At 35.3% G+C, this 20,138-nt stretch overlaps 1 protein-coding gene across 4 annotated transcripts in view; it reads right to left on the bottom strand.

Annotated features, from left to right (window-relative positions):
* LOC149773657 (DENN domain-containing protein 5B-like) overlaps nucleotides 1-20,138 on the bottom strand; it is a 126,505-nt gene that overhangs the window by 24,163 nt on the left and 82,204 nt on the right. For all 4 annotated transcript variants that reach the window (XM_089946075.1, XM_089946076.1, XM_089946074.1 and 1 more), the window contains 4 exons: nucleotides 13,835-13,964; nucleotides 8,506-8,634; nucleotides 6,016-6,137; nucleotides 5,019-5,164 (listed from right to left, as the gene is read on the bottom strand). In XM_089946075.1, coding sequence (XP_089802201.1) covers nucleotides 5,019-5,164; nucleotides 6,016-6,137; nucleotides 8,506-8,634; nucleotides 13,835-13,964 — 527 coding nt within the window. The remainder of the gene's footprint in view (nucleotides 1-5,018; nucleotides 5,165-6,015; nucleotides 6,138-8,505; nucleotides 8,635-13,834; nucleotides 13,965-20,138) is intronic.

A 20,138-nucleotide genomic window follows, 5' to 3' on the forward strand; every position in this document is an offset into this window, starting at 1 on the left:
ATCCCAAACAAGAAAACAAAGGTCAGAGAACTTGTTCCGCTTTGCTACTTGCAATCATGCAACACGGTTAAGTTATGGAGCAGAATCAGAACCTGATTCCTGTGTATGTTTGCCAGCCACCAATGCCAGGCATTCCAAAAATGGCCCATGATGTGGGCATATAAATAATGACTAAAAGAGGGCCACACTCAATGTCAGTCCAAAAAGGTAGGAAACTTTGTTTCCAAAAGTCCTCTGTGTTTGCATCTGAAGCGATCATGATTGCCGGAGGATGTATTTGTAAAGGTATCACCAATGCGAGTCTGAAAGTGTCTTTGTGGTGCAACCTCAAATGGTTGCTGATTGAGAGAGTTAGTCCAACTGTCAAGGTCTGGTCTCCATTTGGAAAATGTAATCATTGTTATGAGAGCCCAATAAAGTGGCCAAAGGCAATGATGTCTGCTGCTGTGGCCAATGAATAAATACTCTTGCAGACTGATTACACCAAAGAAGCACAGAACTTACCATTGCATGAAATCAAATCTCCTTTTCCTGGGGAACATATTACTCATACTTGAACAAAGAGTCTATATCTAGTCAACCAAATCTTGAAAGAATATGAGATCTAAGCCATTCTTATTGACAAGAGATGTAACATGTCTTGCTCCAAAATATGAGTATGTTGTTTGTAGCATGACATAGGTGACTCAATCAACTTCTGAAAGCCATCTGAGTTGAGTGTGAAACCACATCTCTTGCAAGTCCATACTAACTGCACAGAATTCACAACTGACAGTGTTATGACCCATTGCTGTATTCCATTGCAAACCCAAGAGCATAACAAAGTTGACTGAATATGCTTAGGTTGAGGACCAACTGACAGGAGCTGCATTGTAGCTGAAGTAGTAGTGGTGGCCAAAGGCTTAGTATGTGTGCTGAACATGACACCACGTACTTGGGGAGTACTGTTGGATCCCAAGGTCAACATGGTAAATCATCTCCAATTAGTGACACAAGATTATATGACATTTTCTAAGTTGCATGCAGTCTAGGGATGTGCCTTTTATCTTGTTGGTTGCCTGCTGACAGAGAGGGATGGTGGTTTGTATTGAATTTTGTCAACCTGACCATTGAGGGAGGAGAATAGATAGTGGCAGGTGCAAATGTACCTTGGATACAAATAGGTCTGTAAGGTGGTAGAGAACCTTGAATCTTGTCCACTTGATGTACATTCATAGTAGCTATTATGGCTATAGGATGTTGTACCTCTGTTATGAAGTGGACCCTCCTATGATATGCACTGTTTTTTCCGTTCAGATTCATGGTGAAAGAATATAATCTATGGTCCGCTTATTGAGGATCATCAAAATATTGGATAACAGTTTGATCCCATGGTCATAAAACTGTGAATTAACTCATCAGCATTCACATGGGCAGAAATCTGTGATAAAATACAATCATAGATGCTGGGAACTTGCGATTGACAACTTACACAGTCCTGAAATGTCAATAGCTGTTTAGATTATGGAAGTATTTGAAAGCAGAATCTTCTGTAGATAATTCTCACCTGATTTCAGAACTGTATACCAAGCAGATGATGAAGAAAGATGATGACAGAACTCGTCTATGTAAATCAAATAATGATCAGGGAACCTGAATGCCCATTTCATCATCTACAGATTGATGTAGTGAAGTCGATGCCTCCTGCATTACCTGTGAAACAGTTGGAGAAGAATGTCAATGATGGCATCCCACTATATTTGCAGCACTTATGAGACAGATCCCTCTGACTTCCAATGTTTCACTAAGTAGAGACTCTTGGGAGGCAGAGACTTGAGGGCAAATGAAAAGGATTCTCTTGAAAATGGAGGCACCATGATGGACATTATATGCCAGAAGTGTTTTGAAATACTACTGAAGACTGATCCATGGAGATGTCTATATAAACTGTGTCTTCTACTGGAAGTGCCTAGCAGCACTATGTAGTTAGACTGATGCATGAGTTTGCCTGTATAGGCTGGGAATCATTCACAGGAAGTGCCTAGCAGGATGATACATGTTAGACTAATCCATGTATAACTGGTTACATGAAGTAGGTTCATTGGTTTAACAGCACTAAACTAGGCATCATACTCAGGAAGAGCTTGGCTGGTCATGGAACTGGACAAATTTGCTTTCTTTAGGCTGATACTGTATGACCAATTGTGGTTGAGAACAGTTACATGGTTAAGTCTGGTTGTGAAGGATTTTGGCTGGTATGATGTAGTCCAGTTCTTAAAGTTGGGAAAGGTTAAGGGATATTCGGACCATATCCAGTCCATAACTCTGATAGAAGAGACTGTGACTGATGCTTGTTGCTGCTCTCAATCTTACTGCCCAGGAATGATGAGGTACGATCCCTTGGGTGCATATAATGTTTTTGTCGCTCAAGCTATGACTGACTTGTCCATAAAAGGCAAGTCCGACATGCATTGCAAGAATAACAACCAGAGAAAATTACACATGTTAAGTAGTTGTCAGACAGGTCTCGCCCATGGTCTAAATCTGTAAGACAAAAAAAGAGCAGGCCTTATATACATTTGTGGAATGAGTATCCTACTTTGAACTTGTAAGAAACCATGCAGGGTTACCACTATGACAAAAGCCTGTACAGAGGTACACGTGACCTGTACATCAGTAATAAGAAGTGGAGGCTAAATAAACAATTCAAATCACCAATGACCTGCAGGCATGTGAATTGGAAGAAGCACTGGAGCATCACTTGTAGGAATGACATGGACCAAATGCAAAGCAAAAATCAATTCTAGTAACAGCTTATATGTCGGAAGGCCAGTTGTTTAGATGCCTACACAGATAAAATTTACTCAAGCATCACTTATAGTACAATTGCATGAACTGGACACTAGGGAGTAATCCATGTATGGAAAACACCCCTGTACTTTTTGACCAGATAGGAAGCTATAGAGTAAAATAACACAAAAAACCTGCACATAAAAAGCACTATATAATGTAGGTGCTACAATATCCATTATCAGAAAATTTACCTCTAGGAAAAGGCACATGACATCTATATAAAAAAAATCATAAAGTGCTCGCAGACGTCCTAAGGAAGTCAATGAAGCATCAATTTATAACATCAGTTCACAATACTACCTGAGGGAGGCTCTTAATAATACTCTATACAGGGATATCAGTGAAGCTTGGTGTCCATGCACTAAATGCATTGGTATAGAATACATAACCTGTATGTATCTGGTTGTATTGGAAATTATACACATGTTTTCTATAGCAAACTATATACTTGCACGCAAACAAATTAAAACTAAAGCTAGAACTATTGTGATTTCATAGGCAGCAAGTACACAGATACCAGAAAGTGATGGCAAAGCACTTTAATGCAAAGGTAGAACTTTGTCAACAAAGGAAGAAAGAAAAGTCGGAAATATAGAATGAGTATAATTTCCTTTGAAGCGAGGACTCCTCCAACTTAGGAGAGGAGGGCTTCCAGAAACTTCATAGATGATTTTTGTGAGGTATCTTGTGCTATGAGTGTCCTTCTTGGCATGAGCAGAAGTAGTAACAGAAATATTGATGGATTTGGAGCCAATCCCTGTATCAAGGGGATATCACTCTGACCACCACCATGGTAGTATATAACATCCTTTTATCTCAAAGTGTTATCTGGGAGGGCAGGATTTGCAAGGTAGTACTAGATCTCATAAGGCATTATGACTGGGTAATGTATTTAAAGAAAAAATACTAAACAGAATGAAACATCTGTACGTCTTATTAAGCTCAATCCTCTTTTCATCAAAACTCACAAACATTCTTACATGTGTTTTATTGGGCATGACCATATGGGTGTGACAAAGAATGATCCTTCAAATTGGAGAGCCCACAACATTGACAATGAGAGCAAACTCTTCCAGTACATACATGTGATGGAGACATTGTTTATGACAGTGTTGGTATGTACTTTTTAGGCTGTGCTTTGACCTCACGAAAAACTCTGAAATGGTAGCTTTGTAAGTGCAAAGAATGGCTATTACATGAAATATAATAGGCATAAATGTATTCATGCTTTGTGCATCCTAGATATAGGCAAAATGATTCTTTCACATCCCACTTACAATCTCTATGCCCTGGGTAAACTGTCAGGTCAATTTGATTGGTCCTTAGCACTGGGCCTCTTTATTTTCTTTCTTGCCCCCCACCCGGACAAGGTAAGATAACATATGCAATGATATGTACATGTAAGAAACTAATTAATTCTAAAGGTTATATGTTAATATGTTTCAATTCAGTAAAAAATGAACATCTAAATATCTTCTAATGCATACATTTTATTACCTTTCATTGAAATGGGTGACTATTGTACATTTACTAAGTTAAAAACAGCAATTTATGTGAAGTCTCATCCTAACATTGTATGTTAGCAAAAGGATTTTTATCAAATTTTTGTTTTGAAATGCCCTAAAACCTAGCACAAAGGCTTTCTGCATTTGAATGGATTTGTCTACTGACCCCCACACAAATGATGATGGTACAGGCAATGTCAACTGGGAAACACACCAAATACAGTTACAGTTGTAGCAGTGTACATCAGGAAATGAACAATGTAGCTATGACTTTGTAAACTAAGAATTTTGTTCTTAGTCAGATGATAGGTTTGTTAAGGCTCTAACAATATGTAGTTGTAAAAGTTTTAGTAGTAAAAACCCTTCAATCAAAATTCACCAATAGACTCTATAATGCCAATTATATTGCTTAAGGGCAATCCTCAAGATGACTTATAATACATTTAGTACAAAAATATAACTTGGTACTACCATAATTAAAGTTTACTATACATCTGAAGTAATCAACATTACTCAAGACTTTAAAAACTTGTACAAAATTTATAAATAAAGCCTTTCAACAATACAATATAATTTCAAGCAAGATTTGGAGTTGTGTACAGTTTAATGATGAAGGACAAGGGCTACAATATGATTTCAGTAGACTCAGTATTACTAATGATTGACAATGAAGACTCTTACCTCTACGCATATTTCCAGGAGTCCCTTCGGAATCTCTATAACACCTGTTTCCCCCAGCTGTCCAGCAAAGCTGACCCAGGGGTTGGCACTTGTGGACCCACAACCAAACTTCTGACTGGGAAATATCAACAGTCTGTATGGCACCACTGAAACCAACATGGGAAAGAAATAATTTTGTAATGGGGCATAATAAATCCATAATGTTGTTACATCAGTACTAATTAAATGAAGCATACAAGTAACGTAAGTGAAGACCTTACAAGGAATTAATTTTCATCCAAGAATTCTTCAGAGTTATGAAGACCCATGTAGGGATATACCAAGTTTTCAGACAACAGGCATCTATTTCCAGTGATTTTGCCAGGCCTCCGTGTCAGCTGTATAGTAGTTGGGGTGGGGGTACTGGGGAAAAACCAGTTTTACATCTCATCAAAGTACTATTAAATGAATAAAACGAATGAAACTCTAAAGTTTTGAATTAATGTAAATTTTTCTGGATTTCTTGCTTACTATGAATTCAACAAATAATGATCTTACAGTGAAAACTACAGGGCCCCAAAGCCATGAATTAAGTACAAATTTTAAAATGTAATTTTTACAATTGACAAAAGGTCATACCCATAAAAATATAAAGTTGAGTATGAGTGATCAAAATTACATGTATTGTGATCTATATGAATTCAAATGTGGAAACTCCTGCAATGCAGAACAAAGCAGTGTTTTTTTCTCTTTATAATCCAAATCTTCTATACCTCAAAAATATCCACACAATATGCCTTGTATAGTCCCATACATAGTCATTGAAATGTGCTAAAACTTCATGTAAAATGCTTGGACACATCTCAGTTCCTGCCCATGACCTAACATACAAATTATTTTCTGCTACTCCGAATCATTGCCTTTTCTGGAAGAAAAAAATCCCAACTGTTTTCAGCTTGGACAGGTGTCATTGCATTTATAAGGATTTATAATGAAAAATGCAATAATGGTTACTAACTGGTGTTGGTGAATGTATTAGTAAAGCAGAAGTAGTCCATAGCATTAAGGGACAGAAGATGATAGAGAAACTGCTCCCTCTCATCTTCAAAACGCAGGAAGGCATATCTCTTGTACAGGCTCCTGGAAAACACAAGAATATATTATATATAAAAAATTTGTACACAGGTGAATTGGAAGTAGGCTAGGAAGGAGTACAATTCTCAGATAGTTGGCTATAGACTTCCACATTCTACAGTCCAACCTCCCAAAACAATCATCTCCCATCCCAAGCCTTCTTAATCCAGACACATTTTGATTCTATCAAGTGTAATTAGATTCACACTTTTTTCCAGTTATAATGTGAGGAGTACTTGTACACACGGTCAAGTTACAGAAGCCTACGTCTTGAGTCATACCCAAATCTGGGAATATATTTAGATAATTCTGTATTAACAATCAAAAATGTATGATGTTGCTCATAATTCTAAAGTGTATGCTTCTGTGCTCCACTGAAAACGTTAAAGTTTATTTAAGGTTTTGTATATTAATATAATTAATATTTAAACAAATCTCTCTCTCTCTCATGTTGTGTGTTGCAGAAATTGTGACAATGCAAATTTGAAAAACTGTTAAAGCAGCTTAAAAATCAACTCATCTACAGATGCATACAAATATGCTAGGGAAATTTTTTATGTTTGTGGTGAGTGTTTTTTTGTGCGTACATACTAGCAAGTATGTCAGGCAGGATGGATGTATGTACAGACAAATGTAGACATAGGATGGATGTATGTATAGACAAAAGGAGACACTGGATGGATGTATGGATGAACAAAGTGAGACACAGGAAGGATGGATGTATGAACAAATGGAGACACAGGATGGATGTATCTACCAACAAATGGAGACACTGGATGGACATATCAATGGACAAATGGAGACACAGGATGGATGGATGGATGTATAGACAAATGGAGACTGGATGGATGTATGTATGGACAAATGAAGACTGGATGTATGTATGTATGGATAAATGGAGACACAGGATGGATGAATGTATGGACAAATGAATACACAGGATGGATGTATGTATAGACAAATGGAGACACAGGATGGTTGTACATATGGACAAATGAATAAACAGGATGGATGTATGTACAGACACATAGAGACACAGGATGGATGTACATATGGACAAATGGAGACACAGGATGGATGTATGTATGGACAAATGAATACATAGGACGGATGTATGTATAGACAAATGGAGACAATGGATGGATGTATGTATAGACACCTAGAGACACTGGATGGATGCATGTATAGACACCTAGAGACACAGGATGGATGTATGTATAGGCACATAGAGACACAGGATGGATGTGAATATGGACAAATGGAGACACAGGATGGATGTGAATATGGACAAATGGAGACACAGGATGGATGTATGTATAGACACCTAGAGACACTTGAGGGATGCATGTATAGACACCTAGAGACACAGGATGGATGTATGTATAGACACACAGAGACACAGGATGGATGTGAATATAGACAAATGGAGACACAGGATGGATGTGAATATGGACAAATGGAGACACAGGATGGATGTGAATATAGACAAATGGAGACACAGGATGGATGTGAATATGGACAAATGGAGACACAGGATGGATGTGAATATGGACAAATGGAGACACAGGATGGATGTGAATATAGACAAATGGAGACACAGGATCAAAATCAAGATCCTCCTGCTGCAAGCACTAGGATCAGGAAAATTGCTTCACAACCAGAAAATCAATTTATGTCATCCACATATGCATATAAAATTTAGATTGTCTATGCTTAGTGATTTTTGTGCACTATTCCTGGGACAGATGGATGGATGTACAGCTGGATAAGCAAGTGGATGGATGGATGTACAGATGAATGGATGTACAGGTGGAAAAACAAGTGGATGGATGGATAGATGGAAAGATCAGATCAAGATGATGCCACCAAAAGCAGTGAAAGCATAAAAACAAAAACAAGTTGCAGCGCTTATACTCATTGTAATTTTGATCCAATGATAATTTTCTCTTAATAATGGAAGGTAGAAGGCAATATGGATCAGAGGTAGTGAGAGTTATAGTAAAGTTGGGAGGCATCTTAAACTCCACAGTATTCACCACTCCTGCCCATGGATGATTAATAAATGGAGCTCAGAGCATCAACTGACCTATGTACATTTTATGGTGTTCCAAAATGTAGTTGTAAAGTCAGACACAGAGACGGAAAGGACTGATTATGTATGCTGCTATATTTACTGCCTCTATCTGAAACCTGAATAAATCATTCATTATAATGAAATTTACCTTCTTGCAAGTTATTTCATCCAGATATTTTGTGTTCTTTACGTCTGATATCATTGTTTGTTAAATCTTAAAATCAACAGGCAAAAATATATAGTTCTTGATCAAATATGACAACATTCCAGGCTCCATCAATGTATTGGTTAAGGTTTTACCTGAGTAGGTATGAATCAGAAAGCAATTCCTTCAGATGAGTGGAGAGCATTTTCTTCTCTAATGCTAATCGGACCCAGGCCCTGGCATAGCCTACGTCTGTCCTGATATCTGTCATCTCCTGAACCTTTCTGGTAAAGAACAATTATTTTTAAAAAACAAATATTTTACACTGTATACAAGTTTCAACAACTTACTGTCAAAGCTGCCTTAAAGGTCACCTGTATCAACCAAACACCTAACTTGCAAGACTCTTATTAATGTCTTATAAAAAAAAATGTTGAAGTAACAAAACACTATTAATCAACCATCTGTCTTCAACATTCAATTGCTCAGATGTTAGCACGAAATGACATTTGAAGAGAAGAAACTGGAACCATCAACATAATGTGCAATAACTCATTCTTGCATGTGCTGACTCAAAAAATGGAACACATGGCTAAACATGAGTTGAGTAAGTGTGCTACCATTGCCATGTTAGGTTGTAGCAACAACAATCATTTCTGTCAAAACCACTTAATTTAGTTTACTAAAAATACCTAAAGAATTTCCAGTTGACTTAAATTCTTTCATAAAATCAACAATTAGAAGAAAAGGTTTTCAGCCAGGAACCATACACAACTTTTTGTTTTTCCAGTAGGCAAAAATCACAAAGTCAAAGATATCAAAGAATGTAATGGATCAGTTTCAAATGCCCCATGTTTCAAATGAAATTAAAGTCCTTCGTGCAGACACTTTAATGGCCAAAAAGAATTTTAATGAAGCCAGATACATCCATTTATTTTACCCTATTTTCATTTTAACTGCTGAGTATAGAACCCTTCTAAGATGTTCTTGACACATGCTCCAATATACCAAATTTAATATAAAAATATCATCTTACATGTCTGAGTTACCCTGTTCAAAGATACCTGATATACTGGATAGAAAATCAATAAACTTATCTAAGACATGTAAACAATGCTAAATGTTTGCTCAAATCTATAATTAATATTTTAAAAAAGAAAATATATGTTGTACAATTCAAGGTATTTGATGGGTTGGGTCAGACAAATATCCATTCATTCTTGTTTGAGATATCATGCCTACAAGCCAGGGCCCTGTGTTATCATGCCCAAAAGCCAGGGTCCATGTTCATGTGTTATCAAGCCCACAAGCCAGGGCCCATGTTCATGTGTTATCATGCCCACAAGCCAGGGCCCATGTTCATGTGTTATCAAGCCCACAAGCCAGGGCCCATGTTCATGTGTTATCAAGCCCAAAAGCCAGGGTCCATGTTCATGTGTTATCAAGCCCAAAAGCCAGGGCCCATGTTCATGTGTTCTCATGCCCACAAGCCAGGGCCCATTTTCATGTGTTATCATGCCCACAAGCCAGGGCCCATTTTCATGTGTTATCATGCACACAAGCCACAGCCCATATTCATGTATTATCCTGCCCACAAGCCAGGGCCCATATTCATGAACCTCCTTGAGTAGATACTCATTTTGATAGGTTACAAAAAGTAAATAAAAAAGTACCAGTATATTTAGAAACAGGAACTATGAAATATGTACAGTTTCTTATGTATGTATGTATGGAAGGATGATTGGACCCATGTATGTATAGTAAAACCCTGTTATAGCTTGCTTCATTAAACATGGATTTGGATATAACACTATCACTGCAGGCCTCCCGAAATTTTGTATTTGTTTTAAAGATGAAAATGTATTTTTTTCAAGTATGAAAAGTAATGGCAAAGAAGTTCATTTTCATTTTGGGGAAGAATTTGTATACAATGCCATCATGGCATGGTTCTTGTTGTTGTTGTTGTTGTGGGGTTTAACGCCATTTTTCAGCACACGATAGGCTATACATGGCGGCCAGTATTAATGGTGGAGGAAGAAACCGGGAAAACACCGGAAAGAACCACCGACCCACGAGAAGCTACTGGCAAGCTTTCTCACATACCCACATTGGCTGAATCCTAGACTCGAACCGCCGCAGACAGAGGTGAGATGGCAGTGATCCGTAACGAAGAGCGCTTTAGACCACTTGGCCACTCGGGGCCCCTAGGCATGGTTCTTGACATTTTATAATAATTTCACCAAATTCTTGAAGTTTTGTGAAAAAATGAAGAAGAATTTGATTTAATAATTTGGTAAAATATGTTATATTTTTGAAGAAAAAAGTGTCTTATGACTGCATCCATCTTTATATCAATAAAATTGTTAAGCTTTTCTATTGCTGAATGTTTCAGTACTCAATCTCTGCGCTGTGATCAGAGTTTAGTTTGAAAGATTTCAGCTCATAAGTATCAATCTTTTTATTAGTGATCACAACCAATAAAGCCATTAAGTCTTCATTGTGTTTGTCTTCAATGCATTGTGTGTACAATCATTGCTCAAACAATAGCCAACATATATTTACTCATTAAACTGTACACACAGCCAAGCACCAAACAATGTGGTGGTTGATAAAAGATTCTCGCCCGAATTTATAAACCAATTACCATTATTATGAATTCATTTAAAGACATTCTGTGTTTTATGATTGTGAACTAGCAATATTAATGGTATGAAATCAAGGCCATAGGTACATCAGCACATTCGAGATTGGAATTTATCTGGAATGCTCTATGTTTTTGGACCTGTGATAAAACTGATAGGATTATTGAGGATATAATTCAAAATACTGTAAGCTCTTCTTACATTTTCATTGAACATGGATTCGGGTATAACACAATCATTGCAGGCCTCCCAAAATTTTGTGTGTGTTTTGAAGAGAATTATTTGCTGACTGTACAAAACTTCTTGGTTTTGCTTCTTTCTGTTACTTAGCATGAGATCATCGAGTCTTAACAGGAAGAAAAGTTATTGTATGGTTGAAAATAAGCCCTAAAAATCTGGCTGGTTCCAGGAATAAGACAATCATTAAGATAGAACTTAAAACAAATGTAATTTTGAGTTTGTGTGAGCACTCAAGTTCTGGAGTTTTATGAATATGGAGTCTATATACTTGATCTAGACTTCTAACCTAAAAGTCAAAGCCACAGTGCTATTAACTTGTTTTTATTAACTAAATACCAAGTCTGACATGTGTACATGCACAAGCCACTGTGTTCATAAGCTCAGTGATGTACAAAAATGCAAGCAATGACCACTGACTTGACTCCAAGGTCCATTAGGGCTAGTTTTCAATATTCATTCACAAAAGTACAATTAGGTTGCAGGTCAGATCTGCACCATTTTCATTCTGAACCAATTAAATTAATGCAAAGAGTGTTTTAGTGAAAACCCGATCCTGATGCCTTCTTTCATGCATGAGTGATAACAGGATTTACAAGATTGTCACTATGGTGCTACAGTGAAGGTCGGATGATCTCCATTTTCATTCAGAACCAACTAGATATTGCTATAACTGTTTTAGTGAAAATCCCATTTCAATAAAACATCTCTTTTGAAGTAGCCATAAAAAGATGTTCAGGATGACCTTCATGTCAGCTAATCTGGAGGTTAGATAAGTTTAATATTAATATCGGAATAATTATACTGCAACAAAGAAGTGGTTTCTTATGTTTATAACAATATCTGTTTAGGAGACAAAGCAGTTAAGAGATTTTTCAAGTTTTAGAAGTTTCAACATTGTTTTCTTTTAGGATCTATAAGTGTTCTGTGGAAATCCCAGATTGATATGACCATCTCTTCAGCAGTAGTAGTGATACCATGATTTTCAAGACGGCCACCACTTATCAGCACCATTTTTTTCCACCTAGATATCATTAGAAGTCTTTCGGTAAAAACATGATTGTCATGATTTACTATCATGGTGGCCAAAATGCATGTTTGATCAGAGCCAATTTCATTTAGGACAAACTAAATGTCATACAAAGTGTTTTAGTAGCTAAAACTTTCAACTTTGGAAAAGTACTGATACATTTTTTTTCAAGATGGCCACTTTGGCCATGAAATTGGAGATCGGCTTAGCACTATTTTCATTGTGGACCAATTAGACATTATAAGAAGTCTTATGGGATATTTGTGGGACAGAATTTTCATTGTTGACCAATTAAACATTATAAGAAGTCTTATGGGATATTTGTGGGACAGCATTTTCATTGTGGACCAATTAGACATTATAAGAAGTCTTATGGGATATTTGTGGGACAGAATTTTCATTGTGGAGCAATAAGACATTATAAAACGTCTTATGGGATATCTGTGGGACAGCATTTTCATTGTGGACCAATTAGACATTGTAAAAAGTCTTATGGGACATCTGTGGGACAGAATTTTCATTGTGGACCAATTAGACATTATAAAAAGTCTTATGGGATATTTGTGGGACAGTATTTTTATTGTGGACCAAGTAGACATTATAAAAAGTCTTGTGGGATATCTGTGGGACAGCATTTTCATTGTGGACCTAGTAGACATTATAAAAAGTCTTATGGGATATCTGTGGGACAGCATTTTCATTGTGGACCAAGTAGACATTATAAGAAGTCTTATGGGATATCTGTGGAGAACATTTTTATTGTGGACCAAGTAGACATTATAAAAAGTCTTATGGGATATCTGTGGGACAGCATTTTCATTTAGGACCAAATAAACATCATAAAAGGTCTTTTTGTGAAAACATTATGTTGATATGACCATTCATTAGGTAGAAGTTGCAAAAGCAATGATTTTTAAGAAGGCTGCAGTGTTGGCCATATTGGATGTTAAATCAGCACTCACCATTTTCATTTAGGACCAACTAGACATAAAAAGTCATTCAGTGAAAATCCCAAGTCAATAAGCCCATTCTCTGGAGGGGTAGTGATAACAAGATTTTTAAAATAGTCACCACAACAGCCATTATGTGTGTCAGAGAGAAACCATGTTCATTTAGGGCCATCATAAGAAATCTCTAAATGATAACCTTATGTCAATAGGACCATCCACTCCAAAGAAGTAGTGATTTTAAGACTGACAAAATGACCATCATGACACCCAAATGGATGTCAGATTGGCAGGATTTAAACTGGCAGATCTGTACAGGAATTTCCATGTTTACCATGTCTAGCATCATCTGCTATAAGTTATACTAGTAAGTGAAACAAACATTCATTTACCTGCACCACGTAAACTTAACTCTTGTGTTGTGAAGGTTTGCCAGTTATCATTTTTAATTTTTTCTAGTTTTTGTTTACTTAAAAAAATGCTGGGCAATTATCAATTAACAACATTGCTGTAGTATGCAAATTTCAACAAGAAAATCAATTATTTTAATCAACCTGACATGCTGACAGCAAAAAGAGCAAAGGCAGTAGATTGGCTAGTAATCACTAAGGATTCTTAGCTGACTCACCTCATATCATATGCCAGAGACTGAGGTAAGGGTTTTAAAACAGGAAGATCGATGTTGCCCCTACTTCCTGTTCTTCTGTGACTCTTCTTTTGAGTTTTCTCTCCTTCATTCACAGCTGTCTGGGAGAGATCTTAAAATATACAAAATCTCAATGTGATACTGTAGGAGAATCTAGAAATATGATTTTTTAAAACTTTTTTGATCACTCTTCATAATTATACATCTGATTCATATAAGTGTTCCAATGCTAAGACTATCTAAAGATATTATCTGCATATGTAAGGAAGGTCATATTTACATAAACTGTGTCACCTACATCTGATTGTAGATAAAGTATGGTTATCTAAACTTTACATAAAAGAAATAACCTTTATCTGCAACACTAAGATCAATAAGAGCTCCATTGAATAAAATGTCTCAACTACAAACTTATGAAATGTAAGCTATATAATTTTCAAAAACCTTAATAGAAAAATAACTTGCCCCTACAAATCTGATGCTCAACTCCACCCGACCCCATCCACATCACACCCCACCCAATCCAGACCACTCAACCCCTCCCCACCACATCCCCACTATATGATGCAAATGAAGAAGAAACATCCAAGTCAGACTGGGATCATACCTAGATTATGTTTTGTCAAGAAAAAGAGAACAGCAAACCTGCCCTAGGTCATGTTACTGTAAAGCCATATACTAAATACTGTATTCAATCCATGAAGTCCTTTGAGTGGAAACAAAATCTGATTTGCAGGATATAATGTCATCAATAATAGTCACACTATTTGACCCCTCTACAGATTAAGTGTGGATAAAGGCTGGTTAATGAAACTCAAAATTGGTATTCATTATGTTTTGTTTCACTGAGAAATCAATTTTTAAACATTTCTTTAGCAAGCACAGAAAAAGACTTCTAGGAGAATGCACGTAATTGTGCTGGTACGCTGGCGCAGTGCACAACATTAATCTACATTGAACAACATGATCCTTTTACATAAAAACCACCGGAGCTTTATTTCAGATAATTTTAACAATATTTTTTCCATACCAAATCTAACAATAATTGGTTATTCTTCACTGTCTTAAATTGTACGAAAGACAAAAATAGGAAATCAACATTTTTCTTTGTCTATGGCCAAATCAAACAGACAATTTTCAATCCCATGAAAGCTACTCATATTTTCTTAAAATGGACTTGCCTAGTGCTTGTCATTTTAAATTTATTTTGCTATAATACAGACCATTTGTGAAAAATTCTCTATAAGTATCAGCCACGACATGTCAAATGAAAAGAGACATCGGAATGAAAGTTTACAGCATGTCAGGACCGGATCAAAACTGAGTGGAATTCCCCTGCTCCCACTGATCAGAGGAATCTAAGCAGTCTGCTACTTTTGCCATGTCATGCGCCAATGGTTGAAATTAAGCAATCTTAAGATCTAGAATATATTAAATGAAAATAAATATTTTCAGACTCACTCAACGGGTATTACTGATTTCAATTTGTAAGCTCTATCCTAAATTATGCCCGTAAATTTTAACCTTGTGATGTGATGGATATTACATATGTTTATGTTTTCTTGATCTGCTTTAAAATATATACTGAAGATAAATGTTAAGGAGGTAGATATTACATGGTGTTTCAAAGAAAAACTCTGACCATACCCTATCATACCTTGCCTTACTTGTTCCATTTGACAAATAGCGCATAAAATATGTGTGTGATGACTGTTATAATTTCACTGTTACAAAGCAGTAGAAATAACTGAATTTCACAGATCCCAAGTTAAAGGAATTATAGAAACAGTGCCATCTTTGTATCTTGCATGTTCATATATTGCAACATGCATGCCAACGTTGTTCAAATTTTAAAACTTCGACAATTTCCTTTATGATGTTTTGTCATGAAGATAAAGGAAGGGAGCCAAAAGGATATTACAATCAACAATCTGCTTCAAAATTACTACTTTCAAGATTCTGTACAAAACTGATTATAAAGACTTTCTGCCCTCACCCATTATCAGCATTTATTGATATTGTTATTTATCTTATGTATGTTATTTTTAAAACTAAAGTTTGTTGTATAAAAATGTTCATCTAAAACTTCAGATATGCAATTCTCTTAGCTTCTTCTTAAAAGACATGAAACAAATTATCTTATTTGTCATAGTGGTCCTACATTACATTTTCAATATTTAGAGTGAAACTATCTTACAAAGTTCAGGTATATCTCCATGACAGTGTTGTTGATAACTGCTCAATACACACAAAGATGAAAAGTGATAACTATATCTCTATGACAGTGTTGTTGATAACTGCTCAATATACACAAAGATGAAAAGTGATAACTATATCTCTACGACAGTGTTGTTGATAACACACACACACACATGAAAAGTGACATATATCACACTATCTACTAACACATCTATAAAAGAATGTTATGATCCTTCTGAGCTATACAAATATTTTGAGCAATACATGAAATTTTATACTTTTTTTTGCTATCTTCATATTTATACTTTTAAAACATGAAGAAAGTTTGACAACTTCAAGATATATGCATTAATTTCTTATATTAAATTGTAGAACAAAAGTGTGCATGTGTGGACAGTTTTTAAAAAATTATATTTTCGGTGTATATTACAATGCTCATGCTTCCAACTTTAGCATTCATAGTTCTTACAGGTAATTTGCTGAAAATGAAACAGAAAAGAAAAAGACAAATGTTAAGATTCATACTTTCTCTTTTTCAGGACAATACATTCAAAAGGAAATATTTCAGAATACCTTTTTCAAAGTATTAAATAAACAAGAGTGAAGACATGAAATCAAAGGATAAATACATAAACCATGCAATCTTATGGCAAAATATATAAATTATGTAAGTATGAAAGTTTTAAATTACAAAATAATAAAAACATTGGGACTTACATCTACAGTAATTTCCAAGACAAGTATATACACTAATTAATGGTACATCTTCATTAATTTGACTTATACATCTTTTTATTTTGGTGTATCTCAATCAAAGAATGTATAATTTTTTTAAAAAAGAAGACTGAAACAGATGTATGCAGTTTACTAAATTAAAAACTGGTAACTGTTGAAAGCTGGTGGATTCAAAGCAAAAGCATACATAAAAAAAGAAACAAACAGTGGTTGCTTTCTTTCCATTTGAAGGACCTTTCCAACACAGAAGCAAAACAAATGAATTTTCCCCTTACAATGGTGGTAGGAAACAGAACATAGTCTGTGAGAATGGCATGAGCAAAGTAGTTTGATTTTCCCCATCACAAGTATTCTTAAAGCTGCATTTCCACCTCTAAACCAATTTTATACTAATGTGATGAAATTAAGCTTTCTCATAAGAAATATAAAATGATAAAATTATCATCTTACCATGAAAATCCACATAGATTATCCAATTCAGCTAGTTTAGACTTTTTGACAACCCAGGTTGTTGGGATTATACATAATACTGATGATGAAGTTCTGTTCTGGGAATTGCTTTTAATTTGGGGTGGGTGTGTGTTCATACACTTTCTGAGATAAAACATGTTTTAAGTTGAGAACAGCTCAGCTAATAAAAATGCTCAGGAGTGAGTCCATGTGGTCTACACTTAGAGTAGCTAACACTCAGGTTAACTATGAGTGGATTGGGTACAGTTCCATGTGTCAGTTTGTTTCTATCATGACAGGCGTGCATGATGATCAATGTATTGGAAATCAAGTTTTAATATATTTATTACATTTATATCTATCCACATTTCCAATTAAAATTCAACTGGCAATGCAAATGTAAGTATTCATTGATTAAGAGAAAAAGATAAAACTGAGTCCCTCAATGAAATATTCCATTATCAATGAATTTACTCTTTGATTTTTTTTCTTCTAGTGACTCTTGTATCATTTCATATCTGCATCCATTTCCATGTCATCCAATTTTCACTCGTTGGCATGCATCTAAACAATTTATGAAAATGATTGAGACAACTCTTTGTGTCTTATTTGCCAAACAGCTTACTGATATGGTACTTATTGATATTTATAACAATCAGTCTCCTGCAATCACATAAACAACACATCATAAACACTTTCAACAGATGCTACATTTCCATGTGACTAATCATTAGAAATGATTGACTTTAATTTCCAAAGACAGCCATCAAAGAAATCACTCAAGTAATATTATTAACAAGTATCAGCTAATCATAATGATATTGGCAACATGCATCATAAGAATTTTTGCCAAACCAATGGTTTTGAGTCAGCAATCTCAGCATACTTGAAGCTCTCAAACTAATCGTGGCTAGGTTAGGACTTGATAGTTGGTAAATGCTGTCTACAGGCAAATATTATAATTAAAGTACTTAATTTATGTAGTATAAATATTTGTCTGTTGACCATACTGTTTTGGCACATCAGATTGACCAAAATGTGTTGGCTTATCAGGATGTATCTCACATAATGTGTTGGCATATCAAAATGTATCTGACCAAAATGTGTTGGCATATCAAAATGTATCTGACCATAATGTGTTGGCATATCAAAATGTATCTGACCAAAATGTGTTGGCATATCAGGATGTGTCTCACATAATGTGTTGGCATATGAGAATGTCTGACCAAAATGTGTTGGTTTATCAGGATGTGTCTCACATAATGTGTTGGCATATCAGGACGTCGCACATAATGTGTTGGCTCATCAGGATGTATCTCACATAATGTGTTGGCATATCAAAATGTATCTAACCAAAATGTGTTGGCATATCAAAATGTATCTGACCAAAACGTGTTGGCATATCAGGATGTGTCTTATATAATGCGTTGGCATATCAGGATGTGTCTTACATAATGTGTTGACTTATCAGAATGAGTCTTACATAATGTGTTGGCTTATCAGAATGTGTCTCACATAATGTGCTGGCATATCAGGATGTGTTTGACCAAAATGTGTTGGCACATCAGGTTGTGTCTCACACATCATGTTGGCATATCAAAATGTATCTGACCAAAATGTGTTGGCATATCAGGCTGTGTCTCACATAACATGCTGGCATATCAAAATGTATCTGACCAAAATGTGTTGGCATATCTGGATCTACCTGAATGCAATGTGTTGGCATATGCTTGATCAGGGACTATGATTTTCATAGTTGACTATATATAAGTTAAACTAGCTGATGGTTGTCAACACAGTAATGATAGAATCTTTATTATTTCCATCAGAATTAAAGTAAGACATGAATTGGGGACCTCTATTTTTGATGCAGGATAGCTTCACACCTAGAGCTTCATTTTTTGACAGAATTTTGTAAGCTATAGTGCATATTCAGGGCTAAATATGTGCAAAATGACCTAACAGCTTTTTCACAAATACAAAATAGGCAAAAGTTATCTTTATTTCAACAGGACTTAAATTTTCAGTGAATTAAAGAGCTCAATTTCAGCTTGGAAATCTGCAAACAGCATATTTTATATATTGTGAACAGATATGGCATCAGCAAGGGCTAATTAGACTTGTACAAATTTTGATTTAGGGGATAAATTGTTAGCTCTAACAAATATACAACCCTCGAGACACATAATTTTAAATTATAAATAAATCATTTTGCATAAAAGATGAAACAAGGGAAAGGATTTTTTAAAGTTCTGAAAATAATATGAAATACTGACAAGTATGAAACTTTCAGGTTACATGTGTGCAGTTCTAGTCATAAAAAATAGACATACATGTGAACTTGTTTTCTATCTTTTTCCAAGTATATCACTTTAATGGCAATACAATGTTTAAACTAACTAAACTGATAAGAAATTACCTAATTCAATAAATTTTAAAAAATATTTCAACTTCCTTTTTCTGGTCCCACTTTTGTTTTTTAATTTTGTTTTGTCTAGAGGTTATTTTATGTGAAATCACTTGGCCTTAAAACAAACTCCACATAAAACTAAATCTTGTTGACCCTAATTATTATATACAATAATTGATCTTTGGTTCACACTATTATGTATTTACCACAGCAAAGGTCCATAATTGTTTCATTACATAATTGAGAACACAAGTTTGAAACCAAATCTGTTTCAAAACAGTGAAAATCTAATTTAAGCTTAATAATTCCTGAAACACAGGTCATGATATCATGACTTTATGACAGGGCAGTATGATGAATTATCTAAAATAATGCAATATTGTGTCATCCAATGAAAAAACATCTCTCAAAGGAATCATGTAATGATCTGAATTATTGATCCTGAATCAATTAAACTGCATGCATCAGTACCTCTCCTGAATATGGAGACCT

This window comes from Sinohyriopsis cumingii, unplaced genomic scaffold, assembly GCF_028554795.1.
Source record: "Sinohyriopsis cumingii isolate HCF-2022 unplaced genomic scaffold, ASM2855479v2 utg000622l, whole genome shotgun sequence".
Classification (NCBI taxonomy): Eukaryota; Metazoa; Mollusca; class Bivalvia; order Unionida; family Unionidae; genus Sinohyriopsis; species Sinohyriopsis cumingii.